This window comes from Nanorana parkeri, unplaced genomic scaffold (genome assembly GCF_000935625.1).
Source record: "Nanorana parkeri isolate BGI_ZX_2015 unplaced genomic scaffold, ASM93562v1 scaffold443, whole genome shotgun sequence".
Lineage (NCBI taxonomy): Eukaryota > Metazoa > Chordata > Amphibia > Anura > Dicroglossidae > Nanorana > Nanorana parkeri.
Window position 1 is genome coordinate 1,127,791 of NW_017306711.1, and position 25,591 is coordinate 1,153,381.

Genomic DNA, 25,591 nt, shown 5'->3' on the forward strand with positions numbered 1-25,591 from the left:
CACACATAACATAATAATCCCCCCTGTTCCCTGCCCCCCACACATAACATAATAATCCCCCCCTGTTCCCTGCCCCCCACACATAACATAATCCCCTCCCCTTGTTCCCTGCCCCTACAATGTAAGTTGAAACAAGGAAGCCCCCTCACCTGCCTGTCTTTCTGCAGGGAGGAGGCGAGCAGGCAGATCCCTGGTCATCTAGTGTGATTAGTAAGGTCTGCAGGCCTTACTAATCACTTCGTTTTCAACCCAGAGCTCAGTGAAGAGCTCCGGCCGAATGGAAGGGAGACAGACCAGCAGGAGCAGCTGCTCCCACGAGTCAGTTACGCGATCTGAGACCGCAAGACTGACAGGAATTTCCACTCGCCTGCACTGCATTTCCACTTGCCAAATGCGAGCAGGCGAGTGGAAATTTTGAGCCCTGGACTAGACAATAGGTAGCAGCAAATCAGATTTTAGTTGTGCTCATAGTTTAGAGTAGGAAGTAGATATGCTCATCTTGTGCGAGCCAGTGATCCTTTTTCTGTGCCAGGGACATAAATGATCTTATAATAGCTGCAGCGTTAAAGTTAAACTCCAGACATAAAAAACATATTGATGCAGTTATGTATTTTATAAAAAATAATGAAATGTGTTTGTAAATCTAGCTGGAGGAAACACCTGAATTTGACAATATTAGGCTCTTGTAAATTTCTCTACAGCAGCACTCAGACTGTAGGATGGAAAGGGCATCTATAGGAGCTAATCAGTGTGTTTCAGGGACATCGGCTGCCAGATAACATGCTGGTAGGAGGAGAGAGCTGTGTGAGCAGAGGCGTGAGCAGCAGAGTCCAATCACAGGAAGGGGGCTGGAAGGGGATCTGACTTTATTGCTTAACTGCAGCTGAAAAAAACATAGGTCATCAGCCAAGCTTTACAATGTAGAAGGACTGGGTAAATGCCAAAACTGGTTGGAAAGCAATACAAATCCTTTGGCATGGAAAACAGCTCCTATATATGTTTCAATTATATATTTTCATGGAGTTTAATTTTAAAACATGGGGAAAAGCCTGGAAACCTCAGCACAGTTCACTGGTGGTATTCTTAAGATGAATTTTAAATTCTGCAGGAATCTTAAAAATGCATTTAAGTACCCTAACTATTAACAAAAATGTATCTTATTTGTGTATCACTCGGCTGTAGATCATCAAATCATCTCTGAATTGGTGCTGACACTGTCCTTCCTTCTGGAGGGGGGCTACTTTTCTTCCCCATGATGGGCTACAATCTCAATACAAATCAGTAAACTAAGCATGAGTTTGTAGTCCATCACAGGAGTGAGTTTGGAGTGGTGGCTAATTTACAACACACACAGTGACCATGGGGAACATAAGTATCCCCCCTCCAGAAGGAAGGACAATGTCGGCACCAATTCAGAGATGATTTGAGGATCTACAGCCGAGTGATACACAAATAAGATACATTTTTCTTCATCGTTAAGGTACTTGAATGCATTTTTAAGGTTTAACTCCTGAATTTATTGTCACTTTAATATATTGTTTATGAATAGTTTAATCTTGTTTATTGTAAATGATTCCTATGCCCTCTTCAGGTTGTTTCTTGACATTAACGACTTGGAATATTCCGAAGAAAACACTAACATTTTGGGCCAAGGAGGCAGTGGAACTATCATATACCGTGCTGCCTACAAACAGAAGCCGGTAGCCCTGAAGATGTTTCAGATTAAGAAGTATCGTACCTCTGCAGATACAGCCAAAGGTATTCTGAGCTACTAGCACTGTGTGTTAATATTAAACAAATTATATTTATAAGGCATGTGTGTTCTTTTGCCTAATGTGCAGTTGCTAGCAATTATTTTATTAGTAATGCTGCCATTTTTATCACGCTTAAAGTGTGTATCCACTTGTGCAGCCAAATTTAAGAAACCCCGCTATATGTTATGTGTTCCCATTCACACAGAATACCAAAAAAAAATTTTTTTTAAATATCTATTTGCCTTTTAGATATTTCTTTGCAGAAGGCCCGTGTGCAGACTGCCAGCTGCTCTGAACAGTTTGAAAGAGAGTCTGTCCCTGGTAACAAAATAGATTTCCTCTAATTAACATGCAAGGCAGAAGCCATGCTTCTAATTCATTAATCCTTTGTTAGGACAGTCTTCAAATCTACTTTACAACAACCAGTACAGACAGGGTTAAGTATGGTAAACATAACTTCCTACAGCCCCCTCCAACTCCCTCCTTAACATTACATAGTGAGGAAGGTAGGTAAGAGTTTTAAGCAAGTAAAAAGCACTTAAAAATATAAGCAGCCATTTTTTAAATATTTTTAAAGTTATGCTTTGTGATCGAGAACAAATATTAAAAGATGTTATCCCAATTTGCCTGCAAACGTGGAAATACGCTTTAAAATGGAAATTAATATACAAACCACTCCAAAACATAACAGACCTCAGATCAGGGCCCTCCCTGTTTTCTTGGGCGTTGCCCAAGCTGCTTTTATTTACATCTGAGAGGTATGTGAAGTACTGTGCATGCGTCCATCAGTACATAGACTATAATGGTCTGCCCTCTGTCCATCAGTCAAATCCCCTTGCGCCCTACCTGCAGCCTGGGGGTCACACTCGACCCTTTGGCACTTCTAGCACAGCCCTCAGACCCCAGCAGTCAGTAGTAGGAGTGGAAGGATTGGTTTGTAAAGAAGAAATAGTAATGATCTCTACTCCGGTGCGCAGCACAGTCTTGCATCACCATTTCCTGGAGCAGGTTGGTTTGTATTTTCAGTTTCACATTAAAGAGGAAGTCTTGTCTAAAAATCTTATATTTTCTAACCGAGTTGCTTAGATATCAATATATAACCAAATAACAATGTTGTTCCTGAACATGAGAAAGCTGTAAATATGCAACGTATTTATTCTACTAAACCAGACACATACGATCATTTGTTGTGTGCGTCTGCTCTGCTTCAAGATTGGCTTTCAGTGGGAGGCAGACTGAGCCTTTAGTCAGCAATGCCACTGAGAACAATGATATGCTATTATATTTTGTTGCTATTTCTTTTACACATGTATGGCTGTTAGAAGATTGGGGACCCGTAAGTGGTGTTTTTTTCTTAGAATATGTGGTTATCATGTATTACCAGTAAATATATAAAATTACTTAGTGGTATCTAAAGCCGAAACATTTTATTTTAGTTCTGGATACAGTAGGGAAGGGTTGGCAACCCTGTTTGTTATCGTGGTCTGTGTCCCTGCATGGAAAATTCACTCTCCCTTTTTGTCCTGATGACCGTTCTCACCAGGATTAAAAGTGAGAGAAAAATCCAACATTTTAACTTTTCATCATAACAGTAATGGAGCTAAAGTCTTGCGATAGGGATATTTGTTTTGATGACAATTGTATAAGAGAGGATTATTTTTTTGGGAGTGATTCCTGTCACTTCCTATTGTGTCTACTGAACTGAAAGTGAAGGGAAATCTCCTTAATGTATTGCAGATGGCAAAATACTCCTAATGGGGGTTTTAACCCATCCTTAAAAAAGTTGTTGGATTTAGATGCACTTTAATGAAGCACAGCCATGATATTAAAGCGCTTGGCACAGTGCTATATATGTGCCATGATTAGATTAGAGAGACTAAGATGAATTTATGTTGTCAGTTCCCTATTGTCTCTAATGCTGCTCACCTGTCTGCTCACAGATACAATGTTCAAGCACATACAGGCCATAGACGCCATGAGGAACTTCTCAGAGTTCCGGCAAGAAGCCAGCATGCTCCACTCTCTACAGCACCCGTGCATCGTCTCCCTGATCGGGATCAGCATCCATCCTCTCTGCTTTGCCCTGGAGCTGGCTCCTCTGGGCAGCCTCAATACTGTGCTGGCAGAGAGACGCCAAGGTGACATTGTCTTTTAATCTCTGTTTAATCCCAATAGCAATGCAGCAGAAAAATGCTAATTGAGGAAAGCCTAACCTCTATTACTATTACTTTATTACCATGTTGTGCACTTCTGTTTTACTGTTAGTCATAATTACTTTTGCTTCCTCGTAAATGATGGTTGTTTATTACTTATCAGATTTGGTACAAAGTTGAGGAACACCCTGGGAATTACAACTCACAAGACATGTTCCACAAGACAAGGATGTGCATATTGCAGTTGATTTACAAAGGGGGCAAAGACTGGTTACTTTAAGTTAGTTTTTGCGAAGCTTTGTGAATAAAGCTGTATTCACATCCAGGTATGTGAAAGAAAAAACTTTTTTATAATTTTCCCTTGGATGCCATTGGTTGTTCAATGAACAGAGCTTTGTTTTATTTACTAAGCTCAGTGGTTATTCACACTGCTTTTATTTTAGTGAATCACCCCCTCTAGTGTTGCTGTTTTATATTCCTACACTGGAATCCTATGACCACATCAGTGAGGAAACACAGAGAATGGAGTGTAAAATTTGGGAATTGGTTTGCATACAGCAAGGGAAGGCAAGATGAACACAGCAAGCAGACAGTACAAAGGCAAATGAGAATAACTGCACAAATACCAAACATGTGTTACCAGAAACAATGTACAGGAACAACCTAAGATACAATACATCGGGGAAGGGGGGATATAAAATACAGATAGAATACTGGGGGTGTAAAGCCTGCAAGTAGCCAGATAGTGAAAATAATTGAGCCCACTTTGACTACAGGGCTGGTAGCTCAGGTTGACAGAGTCCAGGGCACAGCTACACCTGCAGTTGAAACAGGGTAGCAGTAAAGTCCTTAGAGCTTCATGTGGCAAGCTAACTACATCTTCATTTTGGAAAAATCAAAATGAAAAGACCGGCTACACTTTAAAGAAAATCTAAATTCTGGCAACTTTATTCATCCAGAGCAGGGTACCCAGGAAGGAACTCTCTGTTCATGTTTTCTGGATAAATAACATGACCAGTGTTTGACTTTTCTTTGTGTATTTGTGTAGTCTGTGTGGCATAGGATGAGCCCCTGCTGGCATTTAATACCCAATATTCCAATAGTGTAACCCAATGCAGAACTTGGCAGCAGCTTATCTGATACTCTTGCCTAACATTTCATTTTGCTGGGATCTTTCTGTCCTCCGAAACAGATATATTTTTAAAATATTTTTTATAATAATTGCTGTATTTTCTTATAAAAAGAATTATGAATCAAAACTGAACTGCAAAATTACTGTTGTAAAATGAATGGAAAAAAAAGAGCCTGAATTAGTTTCTTGGTAATGCAGACAGTTTTATAAAAAAAAGACACTGACAAATAAAGGCCATTGGGTAGAGCTAAACTATCTGATTAATTGCTGTAATTCACATAGACTGTGTGATACAATTCTTCCCTAAGACACAAGAAAGTTCCACAAACACAATGAGGGGGATTTATTAAAAATGGAGCAGACAAAATCTGCAGCACCTGTGCATGGCAACCAATCAGCTTCTATCTTTCATTTTCAAATCTTAACTGAAGATAGAAGCTGGTTGCCATGGGCAACTGTTTCAGGTTTTGTCTGCTCCAGTTTTGATAAATCCACCCCAATGTGTCTCTGTATATTATATGCAAGCATAAAACAATTAAACTGGTTTTAAGATGCCTTGTATATACAGGCATTTTGAAAATGTATGACCTGTCAGAAAATCAAAAGATGAATTTGTTTTACATCAACTATTCTGTGCTTGCTGGGCAAGGCACCTGCTGATCTTTATATTCTTGGCAGAAAACCTCCAAGAATTGGATAAAACTTTCCAGGCCCCCAGTTTTGTTTGTTCTACTAAGGCAGGTGTCCTGATGGTGTCTCTTGTAATTATTCATATCGTCAACCTATACAACAAGACATCAGCTAGAATGCACCAATTCTCTGTATGGTCATGTTTGGCTTCTAATTCCTGAAGAAAAGTGGTGTTATATTACTGGAGGTATTCTTCATATTCTGACACTAATATGTGTCTAAAAGTTGGGTAATTTATACTGTTATATTAGTAATTTCCTCTATATATTACACAACAATATAAAACCATCTCATATGGATAACGGGGTAAGTGTCTGTACTCTGATTTAATGCTCCTTTATGATGGATGTGATTATTATCTGACCTAGTCTATGGAAACCAGCAAACACCCTTCATTCTAATCAAAACGATTGACTGGGCAGAAAGCTTTTGTATTACCCCCAAGATAAGTTGGCATTGGGGGGGTGTAGCTGTATTTCCTCCTTCCCCCTCCATAGTCATAAATGGGAATGCTCAGGGCAGCCCAAAGCTGCGAATAAAGACCTCTCCTCCCAGGCAGATTGTGCTCGTTGACTGCCCTTTTTGGTCTATGACAACCCCATAAGTTCTATGACCACCTTGAAAATGTATTTCTTTTATTTTTGTTTTGCAGGGGCATCCTCATTCATGCCTCTAGGTCACATGCTCACACAACGTGTGTCCTATCAGATTGCATCTGGTCTATCGTACCTACACAGGAAAAATGTCATATTCTGTGACTTGAAGTCTGATAATATCCTGGTCTGGTCTCTGGATGTCTGTGAGACTGTAAACATCAAACTGTCAGACTACGGCATCTCCCGACTGTCCTTCCATGAGGGGGCACTAGGTGTGGAGGGCACCCCGGGTTACCAGGCACCCGAAATAAGACCTCGAGTTGTATATGATGAAAAGGTTAGAAGAACAATTTTCTAATTGTACGTCTTACTGTATTACTTTTTTGTTTTATTTCTTCTTGTTATGTAGGCATAGGTTACCTACAGAGAAATGTTTAGTGATGACCCATGGCGGAACTATCGCCCATAGCGACCGCCATTAGGCCCGGGGCACAGGTGGGCCCGACCTTGACGGGAACACCTGGGTCGCTATGGCATCGCAGGCTGCTGGCTGTCACTATGAGGAGGAACGTGCTGCTGTTCAGATCACTGACAACTAGTCGGTGATCTGTGCAGCAGCACGTTCCTCCTCACAGCCGCTGCTGAGTCAGTGACAGCTAGCAGCAGTGGAGGAGGAGGCTGGGCCCGGTATCTGCAGTGGAGGAGGAGGCTGGGCCCGGTGTCCGCAGCGGAGGAGGAGGCTGGGCCCAGTGTCCGCAGCGGAGGAGGAGGCGGGGCACACCAGCGACCATGGAGGGGCACGCGGTGGAGGAGGCTGACAGCGGATTGGGGCTGACAGGTAAGAGATGTGCAGGGGTGTGTCCAGCCCACCTGAGACCCTGCAGAGAATAGATACAATTCAGGATCAGATCGCCACTGTCCAATCAACTTCCCCTATTAATGTACCAGACCCACCATCAGAGAGTCTTTAAAGCTCATATAGATTGTAAATTGCAGTAATCCATCTTTTTCCCTTTACATTCAGTCTACAGGTCATTTCAAATATTCTTACTTGAACATACTCGCACTACAAAGTTGCAAGCTCAGCTTATTTGCTATGCAATCCTTTTTTAACCATCTTTAAATATTTTGACCCTTTAACATCTTTTTAATTGGTGCCAATTAGAAGATAGAAACATTTACCAGTAATAAAAATAAATAGTAAATGTCAGACTATTGCACACATCCAACCTTTTGTATGATGATGGAAATGCTAATAAGTCTGGATTTAGATGCCGCAGTGACAAGTTTGCGGTGAGGGAACGTCCATGACACCTCTTTTTTCTTTGTTTGTTTTTAATACAACATGACATATAAAATAGCTCCTTTTAATGTAGTCTATCTTCTAAACAATAGTTGGCTTGTATTCGCTAATTAGCTGTCAGTATGTTAAAATAGTTTTGTCTTTGCTTCTGAAAGGACTAAATTCATGGTTGAAAAGCTGAACTTTGGCAAGGTTAAATATTTCCTAAACACATCCTGCTGTGAACCCTAAAACGCTGAATAGTTTTCTTGGTTTCAAATATCCATCTATTACGCTGAACTTGTTATGTTAATCTTGACTAGTTTGTATTTATTGTGCCCACTAGCTAGTCAGATTCAGCTTTTTCTTTCAAGAGAATTGTTAAATACAAACTGTCAGATTCTGGAAAAGTGTTAAAATTACATGTCATGCAGCTAAGGAATGTCAGAGACAACTCGCCTCTCAGCATCAAATACCTCCCCCTGTTCACCCAGATCTACAGCCATACCCAACACATTGGAACTGGGAACTGCACATCAAGAGGAAAGTTCTGACACTGAGTGAGGTTCCTTACAGGAAATGTACCATAAGAAAAACATTGAGGCTGTGATTGCTGACCTCTGTTGAAAATTCTGCTTTATTGGCTGGCATGATGACTCTCTGGCTTCAAAGCTTTAGTCATTGGCTCAGAACAAGACGTGCACTCCTGACTTTACTCTTCTGCATACTTCTTGCATGTCATTTAAGCGGGTCAGAATACCAGCCAAGAATCTAGTATTTGCAGAAAGGGGTCAGCGGTGGCAACCCCTAATAGCTCATGACAGGATACATTTTCTAGGCCTAAAGTTGAAGTCCAGCCAAAACATTTTTTAGCTTTGGAACCTCTGTCAGCTTAAATGCAGCAGCTTGATGTAGAACAGCTCAATCTATTAAACTATAGCACATGTTCACTAACCACCAATATAAGTGGGCGTTTCACTAACCACCAATATAAGTGGGCGTTTCACTAACCACCAATATAAATGGGTGTTTCACTAACCACCAATTAAGTGGGCTTTTCACTAATCACCAATATAAGTGGGTGTTTCACTAATCACCAATATAAGTGGGTGTTTCACTAATCACCAATATAAGTGGGTGTTTCACTAATCACCAATATAAGTGGGTGTTTCACTAATCACCAATATAAGTGGGCTTTTCACTAATCATAGCACATGTTCACTAACCACCAATATAAGTGGGCGTTTCACTAACCACCAATATAAGTGGGCGTTTCACTAACCACCAATATAAGTGGGCGTTTCACTAACCACCAATATAAGTGGGCTTTTCACTAACCACCAATATAAATGGGTGTTTCACTAACCACCAATTAAGTGGGCTTTTCACTAATCACCAATATAAGTGGGTGTTTCACTAATCACCAATATAAGTGGGTGTTTCACTAATCACCAATATAAGTGGGCTTTTCACTAATCGCCAATATAAGTTGACGTTTCACTAATCACCAATATAAAAGGGCACTTCGCTGATCAGTATAAGGGGGCACATTTCAATTGACCATCAACATATGCCAGTGTGCCTTCATTGACCATCACCAATGGGAACTTTTCTCACCATGGTTATTATTCATTTTATTTTATTCTCACTGAAAATCATTTTGGCATTTAAAATGTCCTCAAATATGCCAAGTACACCACATTCTCAATTTCATTTATTCTTATATCTCAACTCACTGTTCATGCTAATGTGTCATGAGCTGTAGATATAGTAATCAATAGCAGGGTTCCCTGAGACCTAAAAGATATTTTCCGGGTTGCTCCATGTTAACATGTTTGAGAAAGGCTGGCTTAGCGAATTACAATTATTGCCATGCCTTCTACAGAACACACCTTTTTTATACATTTTTCTGATGGCTGATATTCTCCCCTTCAGACTGAGTAGAATGTAATAACCGTCCCCTCCGCTCTTCCCAAGACCACCTGCTTTCTAGCTCCCTTGTCAACTCCTTCCATGCTCGCCTCCAGGACTTCTGTAGAGTCTCTCCCATCCTCTGGAACTCTTTACCCCAACCTGTCTGTCTGTCTCCCACGTTGACTGCCTTTAGGCGATCCCTTAAGACTCATCTCTTCAGGGAAGCCTATCACACCTCAACCTAACTGCTCAACCATCACATTCTCAAACAATTCATCCCCACACAGCTCCCTCCTCATGTATCACTTGCCCCTCCCTTTTAGATTGTAATCCCTCATGGGCATGGCCCTCCTTACCATCTTGTCTTCAATTGTATTGTGATTGTAATGTCTTCCTTATATTATAAAGCGCTGCGCAAACTGTTGGCGCTATATAAATCCTGTATAATAATAATAATATCTGATACTTGGTCATGTTTTTAAGAGTAATCTTTAAGAATGTGTGAAATATAGTATAGCTTTCATAAAGTATTAAAGGAGAACTATGAGGTGAGTGCTTTTCACTCACCTCATAGTTCTAGCCGAACTGTGACAATGAGACTGTCACAGGTCGGCTCAGTCGATCGAGAAGTGAGCGAACACATACCGGCGTTCGCTCACCTCTCGATCCTGTCACAGCCCTCTGCCGTGACAGGGGAGGGGCTGGATTCCCCCCTCCCCGCTCCGATCCGCGCTGACTGGCGCATCGGACGGGGGAGGGGCAGGTACAGCTGGCTCTGCCTCTAGATAGGCAGAGCCAGCTGTCACTCACGCAGCTGGGCGGATCCAGACATAAGTAGTAGCTTGCAGTATACTGTGGCGTCTCAGTATACCGCGAGCTGCAGCTCGCGGTATACTGAGCTTGGGGTGACAGGAGGACGCTAGTTTGTGTCCTCCCGTTACCCTAAGGAGAACTATGGGGAAAAGCCTTAACCCCATAGTTCTCCTTTTAAGTGCTATTACTTCCATCACACGTGGCAAATGATATATTCCTAGGGGCTAGGGGCAAATGATATATTCCTCATGTAAAGAGAGATAGCTGAGGCATTCTGTAATGCTATTTTTATTTTGAATATTGGTTCACTTTTCCAGATGAGTTTTTGAGTTATTAGTCCCGTCCATTGGATCAAAGCAACCCTGAGGAGCCTATTTCTGCAATGTTTATACTGAAAAACGTACTATATATTTATGTGTGTATGTTTTGAATATGGCAGCACTCAAAATGTATTGTTTCTTTCAATTATTTGCAGTTGATTAATAGTGGATCCATGTAAGTCACTCCAATAAAATAAAGAGTGTCATTTCTTGATGTTGTTCTTTTCAGGTAGACATGTTTTCCTATGGCATGGTCCTGTATGAGCTGTTGTCTGGTCAGCGACCATCTTTAGGCCAACACCAACTCCAGATCTCTAAGAAGCTGTCGAAAGGGATCCGGCCTATGCTGGGGCGCCCAGAAGAGGTTCAGTTCTACAGACTCCAAGAGCTGATGATGGAGTGCTGGGACACCAAGCCAGAAAAAGTTAGTCACATTTATTTTCTGTTGACAGTCATTTTCACTGTTACATGCCATTGAACAAAATATAGCAGAAATTTGCGGTCTTTGAAATTACAACCATGAAAGAACTGCAAACCACAGCACTGGAATAGCCACACAAATGTGAGCAAGATTGCTGTTGGTGTATCTGCTACTGGCTAGACCTTTTAACAAGGTTGTAGCATAAAATTACAAGCAAGGAAATATTTCAGATATGTTTGGTAAGGTTGCAGAGTTCCATTTGCTGTGCAGTGAAATGTGTAATTTTACTGTTTCCGCATTCTCTTCTCCAAGGCATGTGTTGTGTTGGTGTACTCACAATATTGTAAATCTTATTTACCTAATTCTGGTGTAATGAGCCTAGAAAGGATTTTGTTGTGTAATGCCTTCATAGCACAGCTGTTGGTATGCTAATATTGACTTACTGACGCACTTTTTGTTATCACCATCTGTTGGAGATTAGTCAATTTTCACAAAAATAATTATTAAATAATTACACAACTGACCAGGGAAAATTGGCCGGAACAATACAGCTAATAAAACACAACTGCACCTTCGATGGAAATGCAGAAGAGCGATACTTCCAATCTTAACAGCTTATGATTGTGGTTCAATGTGATATTCATAGGATTTATTGTCTTTCTATTATTGGACAGTGACATTTACAAATGTTGTTACTCAGGCTACTTCAAAAACAGAGTTCCTTTTTATTTCAGCAAAGCATACTCTTAGTGATATATAATTTTACATTCATGCAAGGCAGTTAACCCACTAGGGCTCATTCAATTGTTGCTTTTTATGGTATAATCTTTATTTAGCATTTGTAACAAGCTGTCAGCATTCTGGGTTTACAGTACACTGCATGAGCATGTCAAAAAGGAAATAATTACATCATAACACTAGTGTTCTCATTATAATAGACAAAACCTACGCTAATGGAAAAAGGACCAAACAGAAAAACCGGACTAGCTAGAAGCTGCTACACCAAGGCGCAGGGCCGGATTCCCGAGCAAAGGGGCGGCACAGGTTTGAATCACCCGACACCCGGAACATAGAGTTCCGGGCGTCGGGTGGTAATTTACTTTCTACATTTAGCCCTGCTTTGCACGAGCAGAGCTGAAGGTAGAATAGGAGAAATTACTTGTTTCTTTACAAGTGTTCTGGGCGATGTCGGTCCCTCCTCCCCCCGGCCGCCCCCTCCTTCCCCTGCACTTACCTCTCTCCATGCTGCATTGCTGAACCCGGCCTTCGGGCGGCAGGGAGGGTAAATCTGGTCTTGCTCAGGCAGTAAGCCTTATGGGTTAATCGATGCAAGGTACAGCGCTAAAAGCCTCTCGGTGATACACCCAAAGATATAGGGTTATAGTGTTAAATAAAATAGTACAATAAAGTGTCAAACATAATCTTCACAAATAATTCTATGTAAATGAATCAAACCCCTGTGTAAATAAAGGTGCACAACATGTGACAACTCATACATGCAAAAACATCCACACTGCAAACTATAAATCTCAATAATAAAAGGCACTGTCTGTTCAGACCTCTCTCAGAGGAAAAAACAGGTGTAACTGTGAAAGTATCTAAACCAGCGCAATTCCGAAACAAATATTATATTAAGTTGCTAATAAGTAAACGAAAATATTAAACTGAAAAGTTTTGCAACACAAAACCTTATTCCAATGTGACAACAAAGCATTCACAATGTGACAAAAATGTTTTCTTTTGATCTCTCGTGGCTTGTTGAAAGAATTCTAATGAAGGAAATTTACTTTAACTTAAAGTTCAAAATGGGAAGAAAAAAACAGCCAAAAAAGTTTATTTTCTTTGGATCTATTTTCTTCAAGAAAAGAATTAATATGAATAAAAACAAAACAGCAAAAAAAAAAGTATCTTTTTCTTCAAGAATAGACCAAACAGTGAAATCAATGTGTTTCCCCAAAAAAACAATAAGTCTGTGATGTGTTCAACAAAAACCAGAAGGAATCCCCTCTAGGCTATGCACTCACCACAGGTAAGATGTTATTAAGGCAGTTTACCTCGCCGGGATGAAAACCGGAGCTCTAAGTCCTCTCGTCCTTGAAGCTCGCTAGGATACTATGCTTATCTCCCAATCGAGGCCATAAAGAAAGAGAGCAATACGCTCATGGTGTAGTAAATAAGGAATTTATTGTATATTAAAAAACACAATAGCGCTTAGATAAAAATTGTAAAACAGCCGGCTGGTCGGTCAAGCGTGACTCTCCAGACTGAAAGTGTGACGTGAATGAAGGCCTGTCCCCAACGCGTTTCATCATATAGACGTTATCAAGGGATGGCAGGTCATGAGATAATGAGAACTAGTGTTCTCATTATCTTCTGTATTTGATACCCAGACTTTAGGTAAGGTCTAAGGTGTGAAGAACTCTGTGTGGGGGGAAAAAAGGGAAGGAGGATACGATTTGGTTAAGAGGTTAGAGGGAGGAACAGGAAAAGCTGGAGAAAGTGTGAATCTGGGATGGGTATGGGTTTGGCAGAAGGTAAAAGGTGGAGGAAGGTAGAATGTAAAGTTCCAGTTGGTCATTATTGTAGAAGTCTGGGGGGCAAATAGAGGAAGTTACAGGATATTGGCTATAGACAGAAACACAATGCATAAGGCAATGATGTCTCCACTACCTTTATAGGTTATTATATTACTTACATGTGATTATATCACCATATAAGCTGATTTATAAGCTGAGTTATGTAGTAAGATTGGCTACATCAAGAGAGCTATATGTGTGGAGAGGGGGTATGCAAATCTGAAGGGCTTTGTAGTGAAGCCAGGTGGTCCAAATGGTATAGAATTTGTCATATTTGTGTTCTTGGAAACAATGCACTCCCTGTGTGTCCTTATCTCAACAATTTTTAATCAGGGAGGTAGAGTGATGGCAGTGACTACCCTCTTATTCATTTAGCAGCTAATATATATATATATATATCTACATTTATCACAATAACAAATGTATGTCCCTCAAAATAGGAGTTACAGACTTGCTGAATATACTGTACTTTCACTTTTAAATATGATTTTTTTTTTTTATTAAATGTTTTCTTATTTCCAGAGTGTTTGACATTGTGCCTGTGGGGTATATTTCCTATTATAGAATTATTTTTTTCTATTATAGCATTTATTTTGGACAGATTTGACTGTACTTTGTTGTTTCCATTGTTCATAGCGACCCCTGGCTGCGTCTGTGGTGCGCCGCATGAATGATCCTAGTTTCACAGTCTTCAAGTATCATATCTTATGTGGAATGCAGGAGACATTCTGTACATCGAGGGAAGTGGACAGCACGGTTGTCTTCTGGATGGGTGCAGGACAAACAAGGTATCAACCTTTGTGACAAGTAGAAAACAATGACTATCACTCTGTTCATGCATCAGTATATATGATAACATATGTCACCAAAATATCCTGTCCTAACATCAGAATTGTAATAGGAATAAATACTAGAGTGGTTTGTGATAATGCAATCAAAGCTTACTTGAAGAAAAAAAATCCCTTTTATGTAGTGAGTGCCGCATTCAGTCTGCCCATCACTTTCACCATCTTCCTGGATCTCCAGGGTGCTTTCCATCCCTTTCCCTGCTGCTTGATATGATGCAATCTCCATTTCTCAAGACTACATTGCCCATCATGCATTGCTTCCAGCAAGAATGATAATGTTACATTGTGGAAGTTCAGACGTTGAGTTGTAGTACAGATGGCAGGCTCAGTTAAGGTAGTGACACAAGGAAGTGCATATGCACGGGGCTGAGAGAAATTGTCAGTGCATTGAAGAAGTACATCTTATGGGCATCTTCAGTAAGTAAGTTTGCAAACCTGTAGACTCATGTGGTTATTAGGAGTGGGATCGAACTTATGGAAAATCAATATAGAAATACAGATTTACTTTTTCGTTTTTTGAGCCAAATGAAGTAATAACTAGGATCAGACTGTGCTTAGTATAAACAGTTCTTTACAGTTTCTCAGATGGTGATTCTCTCCCTTGCACCTCCATTTTATGCAGCTCTCATTTTGGCAGTAGAAGCAACAAAGCTCTTGTAGTGTACAACCATAGACATCTATTGTATTACACATTTAAAACACAACTCCTTACACAGTGCTTACAAAGCACTTCATGATGCTCTTAATAGATCTGCTCACCCCCAAAATAGTACACCAGAGGGACATCTGGGTTTGCCACTCCGTTTCAGTGCAATGTTTTCAAGTGCAACGCGTTGAATACCTTTTGTCAGGCATATCTGAGGTATATCAGATTATTGCGCTGACACTTACTGTGATATGATCGCTTCAATAAAGGTTTGCATTTGCAATATATTCATGGTGTAGGACTCTAGCCTTCAGCTTAAAAGGTACCATGTAAAATATTATCTGTAATGGGGATATTATGCAGAATACAAGACCCAGCAGTGCCAACCTTTTCCCTCTTTCTCTCTGTAGGAATTATACAGTGGTAGATGTGGCCAAGGGTCAGGTGGAAGTACGAGGCTTGAGCTGTCCCGGGCTGAAGATATGTAGCCAGCTCAAAGTACAGAACATGTTGTGGATCGCCACTGAGGTGTGAACTTGATATGGTGATGTAGAATCTTGGGGGTGCCTGATATTAGCTGTCACATTGCATCATTTATTAGAGCTGAATTAAAGGTATATAAAAGACACATAAAAGCAGCTAAATATTAATTAATATATCATTAAAAGTATTTTTGTAAATGCAGCTAGTATAATTACCTGAATTCCACTTATCAGCTTCTTGTAAACCCCTATACAGCCAAATCTATACTTGGAAGTGCAGGACTTGGAGCCAGTCAGGTGTACTGCATGTAAATGTACTGACAAGGAACATGCTAATAGAAGGAGAGAGCACAGTGAGCAGACAGATGGCGTCATCGGTCCTTCTGCTACTTCACTGTCCAGTCAGCAGGTTGGGAGTGGAGAGAGGGCACCACTGTATCCCATTTACAGCCTATAACTGTAATAAAGCATGTGGTGTCAGCCTGGCTACTGTATTGACAGCAGGGCCGGATTTACTCTCTCTGCTGCCCCAAGGCCAGGTGCCTCAATGCGCCCCCCCTACTCGCCAAATCCCCCCATGGAGAATGTCAGACCTGCAGGCTGCATACAAGTAATCTCGCCGACATTGCCAGGATCACTTGTACAAAGCAAGCAGCGGCTTCCCCGCTGTACATTTAGCTCTGCTTGCCCAAAGCAGGGCTAAATGTAGAAAACAACTACTCACCCAGCACCCGGAACTGCATGTCCCGGGCATCGGGAGATAGGAATTCCACACCCCTGCTGCCCCTCTACTCCCTGCTGCCCCAAGGCCGGGCCTTGGTTGGCCTTATGGGAAATCCGGCCCTGATTGACAGAGATACAAATACTCTTATACGTATTTCATCCATGTATTTTACTAGATATCTGGAGTTCAACTTTAATTAGAGGGAAATTAAAATTGAAGTAAGAGGAACATCTGAATACTAACTGAATGGAAACAACATTGTTTAAATAAATGTAAACGCTAGTACAGTATTTAAAGTGTGTCTGATTTTTATGCTTAAATCCACTCTGTAGGATCAGAAGATATCGGTCTACAGTCTGCAGGGCATGTGTCCATTGAGTGTCCCCCAGAAAGAGCTGGACACACCAGCAATCGTAACCTGCTTCCTGACTGTGTGTGTGGCAAAGGTCAGTGTACTGTACACAGAATTCAGATCACTTAGGGTCATGTGGAGACTAGTTTGCAGTTTGATCCTAACCTTCAATTTAACACCAAGTAGATGTGAAGACCTATCTAATTGGAAATACATTGAATTGATTTTTTTTAGGTATGCCCTCATCCTTTATTGCTGCTGGTACATCTTAAGAAAATTGTACAGTCATATTGTAACATAAGTGGTCAGCTTATGAGTAGAACAAAACTGACTCCATTTCAACTCTTACTGTTCCCATTTGATCTGGTTTGTTTTGGCTTGATCAGGAAACAGACATAAGTCTGTGGGAATCCCTGATTAGGCAACTAGGCTGCTGTTGAAGGACAGTGATAGATTAGTAAATTTAGAAAGTCTGTCCTAATTGATTTTGCCCCCCACCCTGAAATGTCCTCCTTCTCGTCCTTTACATAATTTATAAGCTCAGAAGAGCATAATGGTCTGGAGTGTTCTGCAGACCATTTGTCTTGAGGGTGGTCAAATCCAGTGCCTAGGAGATACTTGAACATGAGTTTTAGTGCAACCTTCAGGTGTATGTTTGAAACCAGTGGTTCTATATTTTAGTTTATATGCTTTTCAATTTGCTTATGATCATACTCCTTTATATAGTCAACTAACCTCTCTATACACTTTACCAATACGCTGGTTGTTTAATGTGTGTATTTCTACATGCAGAGCTCCTGTTTGGTGTTTGCTGGTCTTGCGGACAGCTTGATCTCGGTGTTCCCAGTATCCAATGGTATCCCAAGCACTGATTGCTCCTATATCTGTTCACGCACCGCAAACCACTCTATTTTCAAGATTGCAGATGAAGATCCAAGACAAAATCCATATCCTGTGTTAGCAATGGAAATCGCTAATGGAGGCTCTGAGGTATGGTACAGCAATGGGCCGGGCATCCTTATAGTGGACTGCACATCCTTGAAAGTGACTAAAAGGCTGGAACCATATAATGCACCATCTTTCGTTATCTCAATGGCAACCAGCGCAGACTGCAATGGAGAAGACACTGTTTGGTGCTTAGATGATAAGACCAACACTTTAGTTATGTATCATGCTGTTAGCTACCAGCTGTGTGCTCGATATTTCTGTGGTGACTGTAGCCCATTAAGGGATATGTTTGCTGTAAAAACTACTGCAGAATTGGCACCAATCACCTTGCCAGATACAAACTGTGACAGGCAATGCCAATCCGAAGTTGGCATCATCTACAGCCAGGATCGAGGAGTACAGCTTTTAAGCCACCAAGATTCCCTCACAGACTATTGTTCTCTGTCTTCATCTTCTTCTGTACCTCAGGGAGCAGCTAAGTCCTCCTCCAGCCTACCCAGTACTCCAGTGAGTTACAACAGCACCCTTTTCTCCACAGACAGTGAGGGGCCTGAACTGTCACAGGAACAGAGGCCCAGGATTCCTAGCGAAAGCTGGGGAACAAAAGCTCCACCTACAGAAGAGGAAAAGATCCGGATGCAGGCAGTACGGGTCCTAGCTGTTAAGGATTTGCTTTGGATTCCCAGGTGAGCCTTGCTATAAAAAAAAGCATTAAATATAATGGTGTAATCATAAGAATATGTAATCCTGAGGTGGTGACCCAACAGGTGGACATGTCCAAGCACATTTGCTTCCATTCTTGAATTAGTAGTATTTGGTTATAGTACTTAATATAAAAGTAGAAATTTTGCTTTTTTACAAAGTCAGCGAGGCCAGATGACTTTTAGCATAGGTGCTCAGTTCAGCGAGTTTGAATGCTCTCCTTGTACTAGTATAGATTTCAGGTGGACAATAAAGGCATTGGGACCAGTGTCAAGGAAGGTGTGTGCAGAGAAGGCTGTCACCTTGGGCTCTCTAGCTGGTAGTTGTTTTCTCCTACCAGTCAGCAGACTCTGTGTTAACACTGCCTTCAGGTGGGTAGTTTTTTGCTTATAGGAACCTATATAAGCAGAGGGACGTGCAAAAAGAGAAGGGGCTGCAAGCTATGCTGCTGAATCAGTTTACAGCTCATAGAGGGGGCACACTTTGGCCTTTTCGCATTGGTTGCTAAAGGACTTTGCCCTGACACTGATTGGCTCTCTCAATAACTTTTTTCATGCTTGCTCACATTTAAAAGTGGTAAGCACTAGTGGCTGAGCTCCAAATGCAAGTTAATGAGTGTTGGCTGTTTCTAGAGTACAGTGGGGATTTCTACTCTATTAAATAAAATCAATGTATACCTTGGTTTTTAGAGCATAAACACAGAACACAAAGTCCACCCACAGAGTCCTCGGCCCATACAGGTGGGGTCCGTGCCGCTCCTCTTATCCCTGCCGAGCCGCTGCTGTGTTGGCCACCTGGCGCCCCTGTTGCCAATGGCGCCCGGTGCTCGCCATGGCAACAGGGGGCGCAGTCAGGCCGGCTCTGGCTATACCCCCTCTCAGCTGCACCTGAGGCAAGTGTCTCACTCGCCCCATGGTAGCTACAGCCCTGCATAAACAGTTCAGCCATCAACACATGGTGTTTGTTCTTTGAGCCTTCCGAGGCTCCCTCGACACGAGGACCAAAATTGCGTACTAAGCTGACCAGCTCATCAGATGTGTTCTCAGCAGTGCGTTTGTACTCCATTTGTCACATTCTGTCACACACCGCAGTGCCTGCAGCACTTGGCTGGATTTGATGCTATGGAGGATAGCAAGGTCACCATTGGAATGTTAAAAACACAGAATTCAAGGGAAAAAAATCTATTTTTGAAAAGTTAGATTGGGCTAGTTTAGTTATCTGTAATGATTCATATGTATCATCCAGAGGGCTGCAGGGGATGCTCAAATTTTCACTTGTAGTCTGTCCCATATATAGTGTGTGCTTCAATCTTTCAAGGATGCTGCAGCAATTTCCCATCTCGTACAGTGAGGACAGGGATTCAGAAAACGTCTTGTATTCTCTTTTAATGGATACAAGGTGTTCTTGGATTGGACCAGGTAGAGAGAAGAGGGGGATGACATCATAATGACTACCTTTATCCTATCAGAGAATTCCATGTATTCTTTGAATAGCGAACAAGATGTTCTTTGAATGGATGAAGGAGGCGCTGACCGAACTACTCGCTATGCTCACTGTAAGAGGCAGGAACTCCCTGTAGCACCACTGAGAGATCAAACGACACACTGAGGAGAATTTATCAAAACTGGAGCAGACAAAATCTTGAGCAGCTGTGCATGGAAACCAATCAGTTTCTCTCTTTCATTTTCAAATCTTAACTGAGCAAACTGAAGAGAGATGCTGATTGGTTGCCCTGGGCAACTGCTCCAGATTTTGTTTGCTCCAGTTTTGATAAACTCCCCTCAATGTATGTAGCGTGGACTACAAATGAAAATGTGAGCATCCCCTGCAGCCCTCTGGGCATTGCATATCAATCATTACAGATGACTACACTGGCCCAATCTAACTTTTAAAAATAGTTTTTTTTTTCCTAAAGATCTACTTCGTACAGTATTATGAGATAATTATAAGAAATGTTTGCTGGTTTGATTGCAGTAAAGTCTAATTGGTTGGTATGGGTTGCTGCACTATGCTCTGTTTTAGATAAACCTAAAGAAGAGTACTGTGGGCATCTACTCCACACTTCTGCATATGGTAGTATGACTCCAACTACGAAACAGCAACATAAGTCTTTGCTGATGTCTTTACTGGGAATTCTAGTTTGGGAATTAGGCCAATGCTGGATTTACAGAATTTTCTGAATTGGTGATTTTTTAGGATTATGAAAGTTTTCTAGTGAAAGGAAGTGGCAGATTACAAAGTTGCTTTCAGAGCCTGTGAAAAAACACATGTCCAAAATATAAAGAAAATGATAAGACTTGATCAGTGCATAGCTGTGAATGTTTTAATCACCTGTATTGTTTCAGACGTGGAGGTGACATCATAATTATAGGACTGCAGAAGGAATGCGGAGGACAGAGAGGACGAGTTATTGCGGTATTACAGCCTGGAGATCTGGCAAAGGATGGGTAAGAAGCTATGTCAGTAATATAGCATTACAAAACTAAATGAGATTTTGTCTTTCTCCAAAAAATGTCCCAATCAGGCCCCAATTCAGCAGCTCAGATCACAGATTGGAACTTTTAGAGGCACCTCCAGAAGGTGATAACATGCGCTTATCATATCAGGAATTATCATTATTCTTTATACGCTCCCACAGATAGTTTTCAGTTTTTTTGCATAAAGAGCCAAGAGAAATGTGTTGTGTTTTGTGTGGTGTTTGTGTGTGTTCAGTTTAATATAGATGTGTCTTGCTGCACTCCTTACCGGTTTGTAGTTTAGACCTGTAGAGTCCAGGTGGGTGCTTGTAATGAACACAGACGGCACCGTGAAGTAACATGATTCAAGAATGTCACCAGCACACCAATATTACAGTGAAGTCAGTCCATTTAATGACAAGATAATCAGTGGTGTATTTAGGTTTGGGGCTGCCCTAGGCAAGACAAAACTCATAATGCCATTCAAATGCAAGCGATTTCGGGGCCTCGCGGGGTCCCCTTCATCAGGCTCAGTTCTTCACACAATTAACCAAAGCAAGATGCCCGCCTGTTCATGGTTCTTGGGGAGACATGTCTTCTCATGGTGCCAAGGAGCAGCTCCAAATGTAGTGAGAACCGGAGTACTCAGGCTTTCCCTACATTACAAGTCATAACGCAGAGCATTCAAAGTCAGTTCCAGGTTCCACTGATCAGGACCGAGTAAGTCTTTAGGCAGTAATAACACCAAATAGTTCTTGCTGGGCTGTGAGGGCTCCACAGTAAATTCCATAGGGCCCCCATATGGCCTGCTGCCACAGGTTGGACACCAGGGATTGGCCAACACACGCAAATCCTTGTTCTTTCTATAGAAGAAAATGTACAGTTGATCACTATTTTGTAAACATCCAAATAATGAAGGACAGCACATAGCCACAAAGGATATAATTAGGGCTGCAACAACTAATCGACATAATCGATTATTGAAAAAGTTGTCAACTTTTTCAATAATCGATTAATCGGCTTCCAATCAGTTGTCCCTGTTCAGAGCTCCACGCGCTGTGCGCCGCAACCTCCTCCTCACGCTTGCCACTGCCAGACCCGCTCGCATCCACGCTCCACACGCCGCACCTCCTCCCCGCCTCACATTTCCTGCCCATCCACATCCACGATCGGCACTTGGACGCGGGGAGATGTAGTAAGGAGGAGCAGGTGTGGGGGGATGACAGCCGCCGATAGACAGGTCCGATCTCAGAAGCAAGTTGCTGGAAGACTGCACTTTCCCACACATGGTGCTCTATAATGTATTGCTGGGATTTGTATTTCTCTATAGCTGATGGTACATTGTGCTGTATATTCTACATGGGAATACAAATCCCAGCAATACATTATACAATGTATGTATAATGTATTGCTGGGATTTGTTGTACTCCTCTATAGCTGGTGATATTCTGCATTGCGCTGTATAGAGGACTACAAGTCCCAGCAATAATACATTATACAGTGCAATGCAGAATAACACCAGCTATAGAGGAGTACAACAAATCCCAGCAATAATACATTATAAAGTGGTACAATGCTAAATACCACCAGCTATAGAGGACTACAAAACCCAGCAATAGTACATTATACAGCGCAATGCAGAATGCCGCCAGCTATAATGTACTATTTTGTGGGATTTGTTGTATTCCTCTATAGCTGGTGGTATTCTGCATTGTACCACTTTATAATGTATTATTGTTGGGATTTGTTATACTCCTCTATAGCTGGTGTTATTCTGCATTCATTGCTGTATAATTTTACACTTTCCATTTAACTATATTGCACACCACACTATCTTTTTTCTTTTTTACTTCCACCGCTCCAAGCTTGCTCCTGTGATGGACTACAACCTCAATACAAACTAGTAGTCCCATCACTGGAGCCATTTTTTAAACGTTATTTTATTGTTTATCCGATTAACCGATTAATCGAACATAATAATCGGCTAACTAATCGATTTTGAAAATAATCGTTAGCTGCAGCTCTAGATATAATTCCACTTTTTATGCATCAAATGCCTTTGAAAACCCAGTTACCACCTTGTGAAAGTAGCAGTGACATCAATTCTGTGCAGCATATATCCTGTGCAAAGAAGAGCTTTAGGAGGGACCTAACAGGCTCCACCCACTACAGGCTGCCTGCAGAAAACTACCAGAGGGGCGGAGACAAGACCAGTTACCCTGCACAAGGAGAGAGAGCGGCAGTGACTGGTCTTTATTACAGGAAGCTCCTGCACAGAGGCAAAGTTTCACACTGGATTACTGCACAGATCTGAAAGGACCACACCATGCACACCAAGATTCAAGTAACAATACACATCCTTCCTGTATTTATACAATATATGCTTATGCCGGAGTTCAGCTTTAAAGTGTAGTTCTGCTTTTGCAGCCATATTGGCATTACGCCTTCACTTTAAAAAAAAAAGACTGTCTCTCGTTCTGCCCCTCAAATGCACATTGCAAGCTTTTGTAAACATTAGAAGCTGCCTCCAGAGCCCTATGTAATTGTATAACTAGCTCCAAAGCAACTAGAAAGCAAATAATTTTTTTTTTTATTTTGAAGTATGCTCTGTGACAACACATAACAGACATATAATGGGGGTTTCTCAAATTTACAAAGGTGGAAATACGCTTTACCAGTAGTAATGAGTTAGACAGAATGATCACGTTGAGCCTTTAGAGCTCCCTCTAGTGGCTAATCTACAAATCTTTATTTATTACAGTAATAAAAACATGTACAAATGTGAACATCTTATTAAGAATGACTACGCTATACTTCTCCCTTAACTCAGCCCAGTGTTCTAGCTGAAGAAGACTCTTCAAGAGGGAAACACTACAGATCAGAGTGAAAATATTATAGTCCAATTTACATTCCTGTTGTATTATTTTATTTGCTGTAGGTAGCTGCAGTGTGTGATCCATCTATTCTCTGCCTTCCAGGGTGTGTGTAGAAGCTGATGTGGTGTCCAAGGATTCAGTGGTCTGCTGCCTGCAGAGTGATACCCTGGGCTGGATTCTGTCAGTCTGGAGAGGATGGGGATCTGCAGAGTTTGACATTTTCTATCATTCGGCTGATGAACTCAGGAGACTGGAGACCTGTATGAGAAAGAGGAGATAACGCAGTCATGTCAATGTGAATTTGCTTGTGCCTGCATCCTCTCCTTTCACTCCTCCGAACCCCTGTGGAGTTGTCATCCTGGATGAAGACACTTAAAGGGTGGGGAGTAAAGTGATCTCAGTGATCCCTGTGAACCGTACAATCCTACCGCAGCGGTATGGAGCAAAAGTGAACTTTGGAGGAAGGTGACTAAGAAGAAGCATCAAAAGTCATTTCCTCCAGCAGTCTTGTAGGACAGCAGATGGGATGAGCAATTTTATAACTGCAGCAACATTTAAGGACAACACTAAAAGCAGTATAAATGCAATATGTATAGGCACAGAGCAGACAACCCAAGTAACCCTTGTCCTGCTTACAATGGATGCACGGAAATAAGGTTGCCTGATTGAAATTGTTCTCAGGGGTGTCTGAACTATCTTGTCCAGGTTCTGACAGGACTGTTTGATGTCCAAGAACTTTCTTTGCATTGTAGAGTAATAAATAGTATTTATTGTATGCACTAGCTGTGCTAGATTGCAAAGCTTTACGATTTATACTGGTTTTGCAAACTGTTAAGCCAAAGGATCTAAAAACATATACTGCCTGCCAGGCCCATACTCTTCCATAGTCAGCTCTTCTACATACTGTGTCTCCTAACAGTATGTAGTACACTTTCAGCAATTAGCTTTAATGGGTGTACTTGTGCAATATTCTGCTGACTTAGTGTTCCCATATTCACCCGGGAGTGTAGAAACCTCAGCCTATCATAGTAACGGCCTTTTCACACCTATGCACATTCCCTGTGTTTTGATGTGTTTTATTGTGTTTTTATATGTGTATGCACTTTTTAGTTATGTAAAGGCGGGAAGAAACACATAAGCACCCATTTTCACATGTGTTTTTGGAGCAGGTAAATGCTTGTGAAACTGCAAATGAATGCTGAGATCTGTGCCACTATGATTAATGGCTGTCCAACTGCATGAGAAGAATGCGGAGATGCGAACACTGCCATCAATTGTAATGAGACAGATATCATTTTGCAATTTCACATACATTTCAGTGTTTCAAAAAGTCCCAGTGTGAGCACAAAAACCGCTAAAACACACATGAATGTATCATACGCGTGTTTTTGGCATTTCTTTCAATAAGCCCACTTAGCACGTAAGTAGAGCTGCAGCTAACGATTATTTTCAAAATCGATTAGTTAGCCGATTATTAAGTTCGATTAATCGGATAAACAATAAAATAAATGTTAAAAAATGGCTCCAGTGATGGACTACTAGTTTGACGTAAGCGCACAAAACTTCTACATATCCATTTTTAAGGACATGTAAACCCAATTACTAAATGCCTAAATCTTTAAAATAATAATGTAACTCCTAAATTAATTTTCAGTCTTTTTTAAATCTGGAGTTTTTACAAAATGAATGCCAGGTGATTTCTGTCATGAAGGCTTTCGTCAGGCACTTCCTGTTACAGGGGGACAGCGTCCTGTCTTCCCAATTGCTCTTCTGCGTTGTCACCCTGTCACATGGGCTTCCAGTGGAAACCAAGAGGTTGTGTTGACGCTTGTTATGCAGGTATGATCCGCCATTGTCACCATGAGGAAGCTGGTCCTGAAAAATGACATACAGCAGCTGTTAGAAT

The 25,591-nt window shown here is 41.3% G+C and overlaps 1 protein-coding gene across 1 annotated transcript in view; it reads left to right on the forward strand.

Moving 5' to 3' along the window:
• The window catches only part of LRRK1 (leucine rich repeat kinase 1), a 98,617-nt gene extending 74,575 nt beyond the window's left edge, over positions 1-24,042 (forward strand). Inside the window, exons 24-34 of the mRNA XM_018560267.1 lie at positions 1,592-1,758; positions 3,695-3,892; positions 6,382-6,662; positions 10,884-11,078; positions 14,288-14,439; positions 15,556-15,673; positions 16,684-16,797; positions 17,171-17,173; positions 17,496-18,337; positions 20,699-20,800; positions 23,788-24,042. Coding sequence (XP_018415769.1) covers positions 1,592-1,758; positions 3,695-3,892; positions 6,382-6,662; positions 10,884-11,078; positions 14,288-14,439; positions 15,556-15,673; positions 16,684-16,797; positions 17,171-17,173; positions 17,496-18,337; positions 20,699-20,800; positions 23,788-23,965 — 2,350 coding nt within the window. The 3' untranslated portion in view covers positions 23,966-24,042. The remainder of the gene's footprint in view (positions 1-1,591; positions 1,759-3,694; positions 3,893-6,381; positions 6,663-10,883; positions 11,079-14,287; positions 14,440-15,555; positions 15,674-16,683; positions 16,798-17,170; positions 17,174-17,495; positions 18,338-20,698; positions 20,801-23,787) is intronic.
• The last annotated feature ends 1,549 nt before the right edge of the window (positions 24,043-25,591 follow it).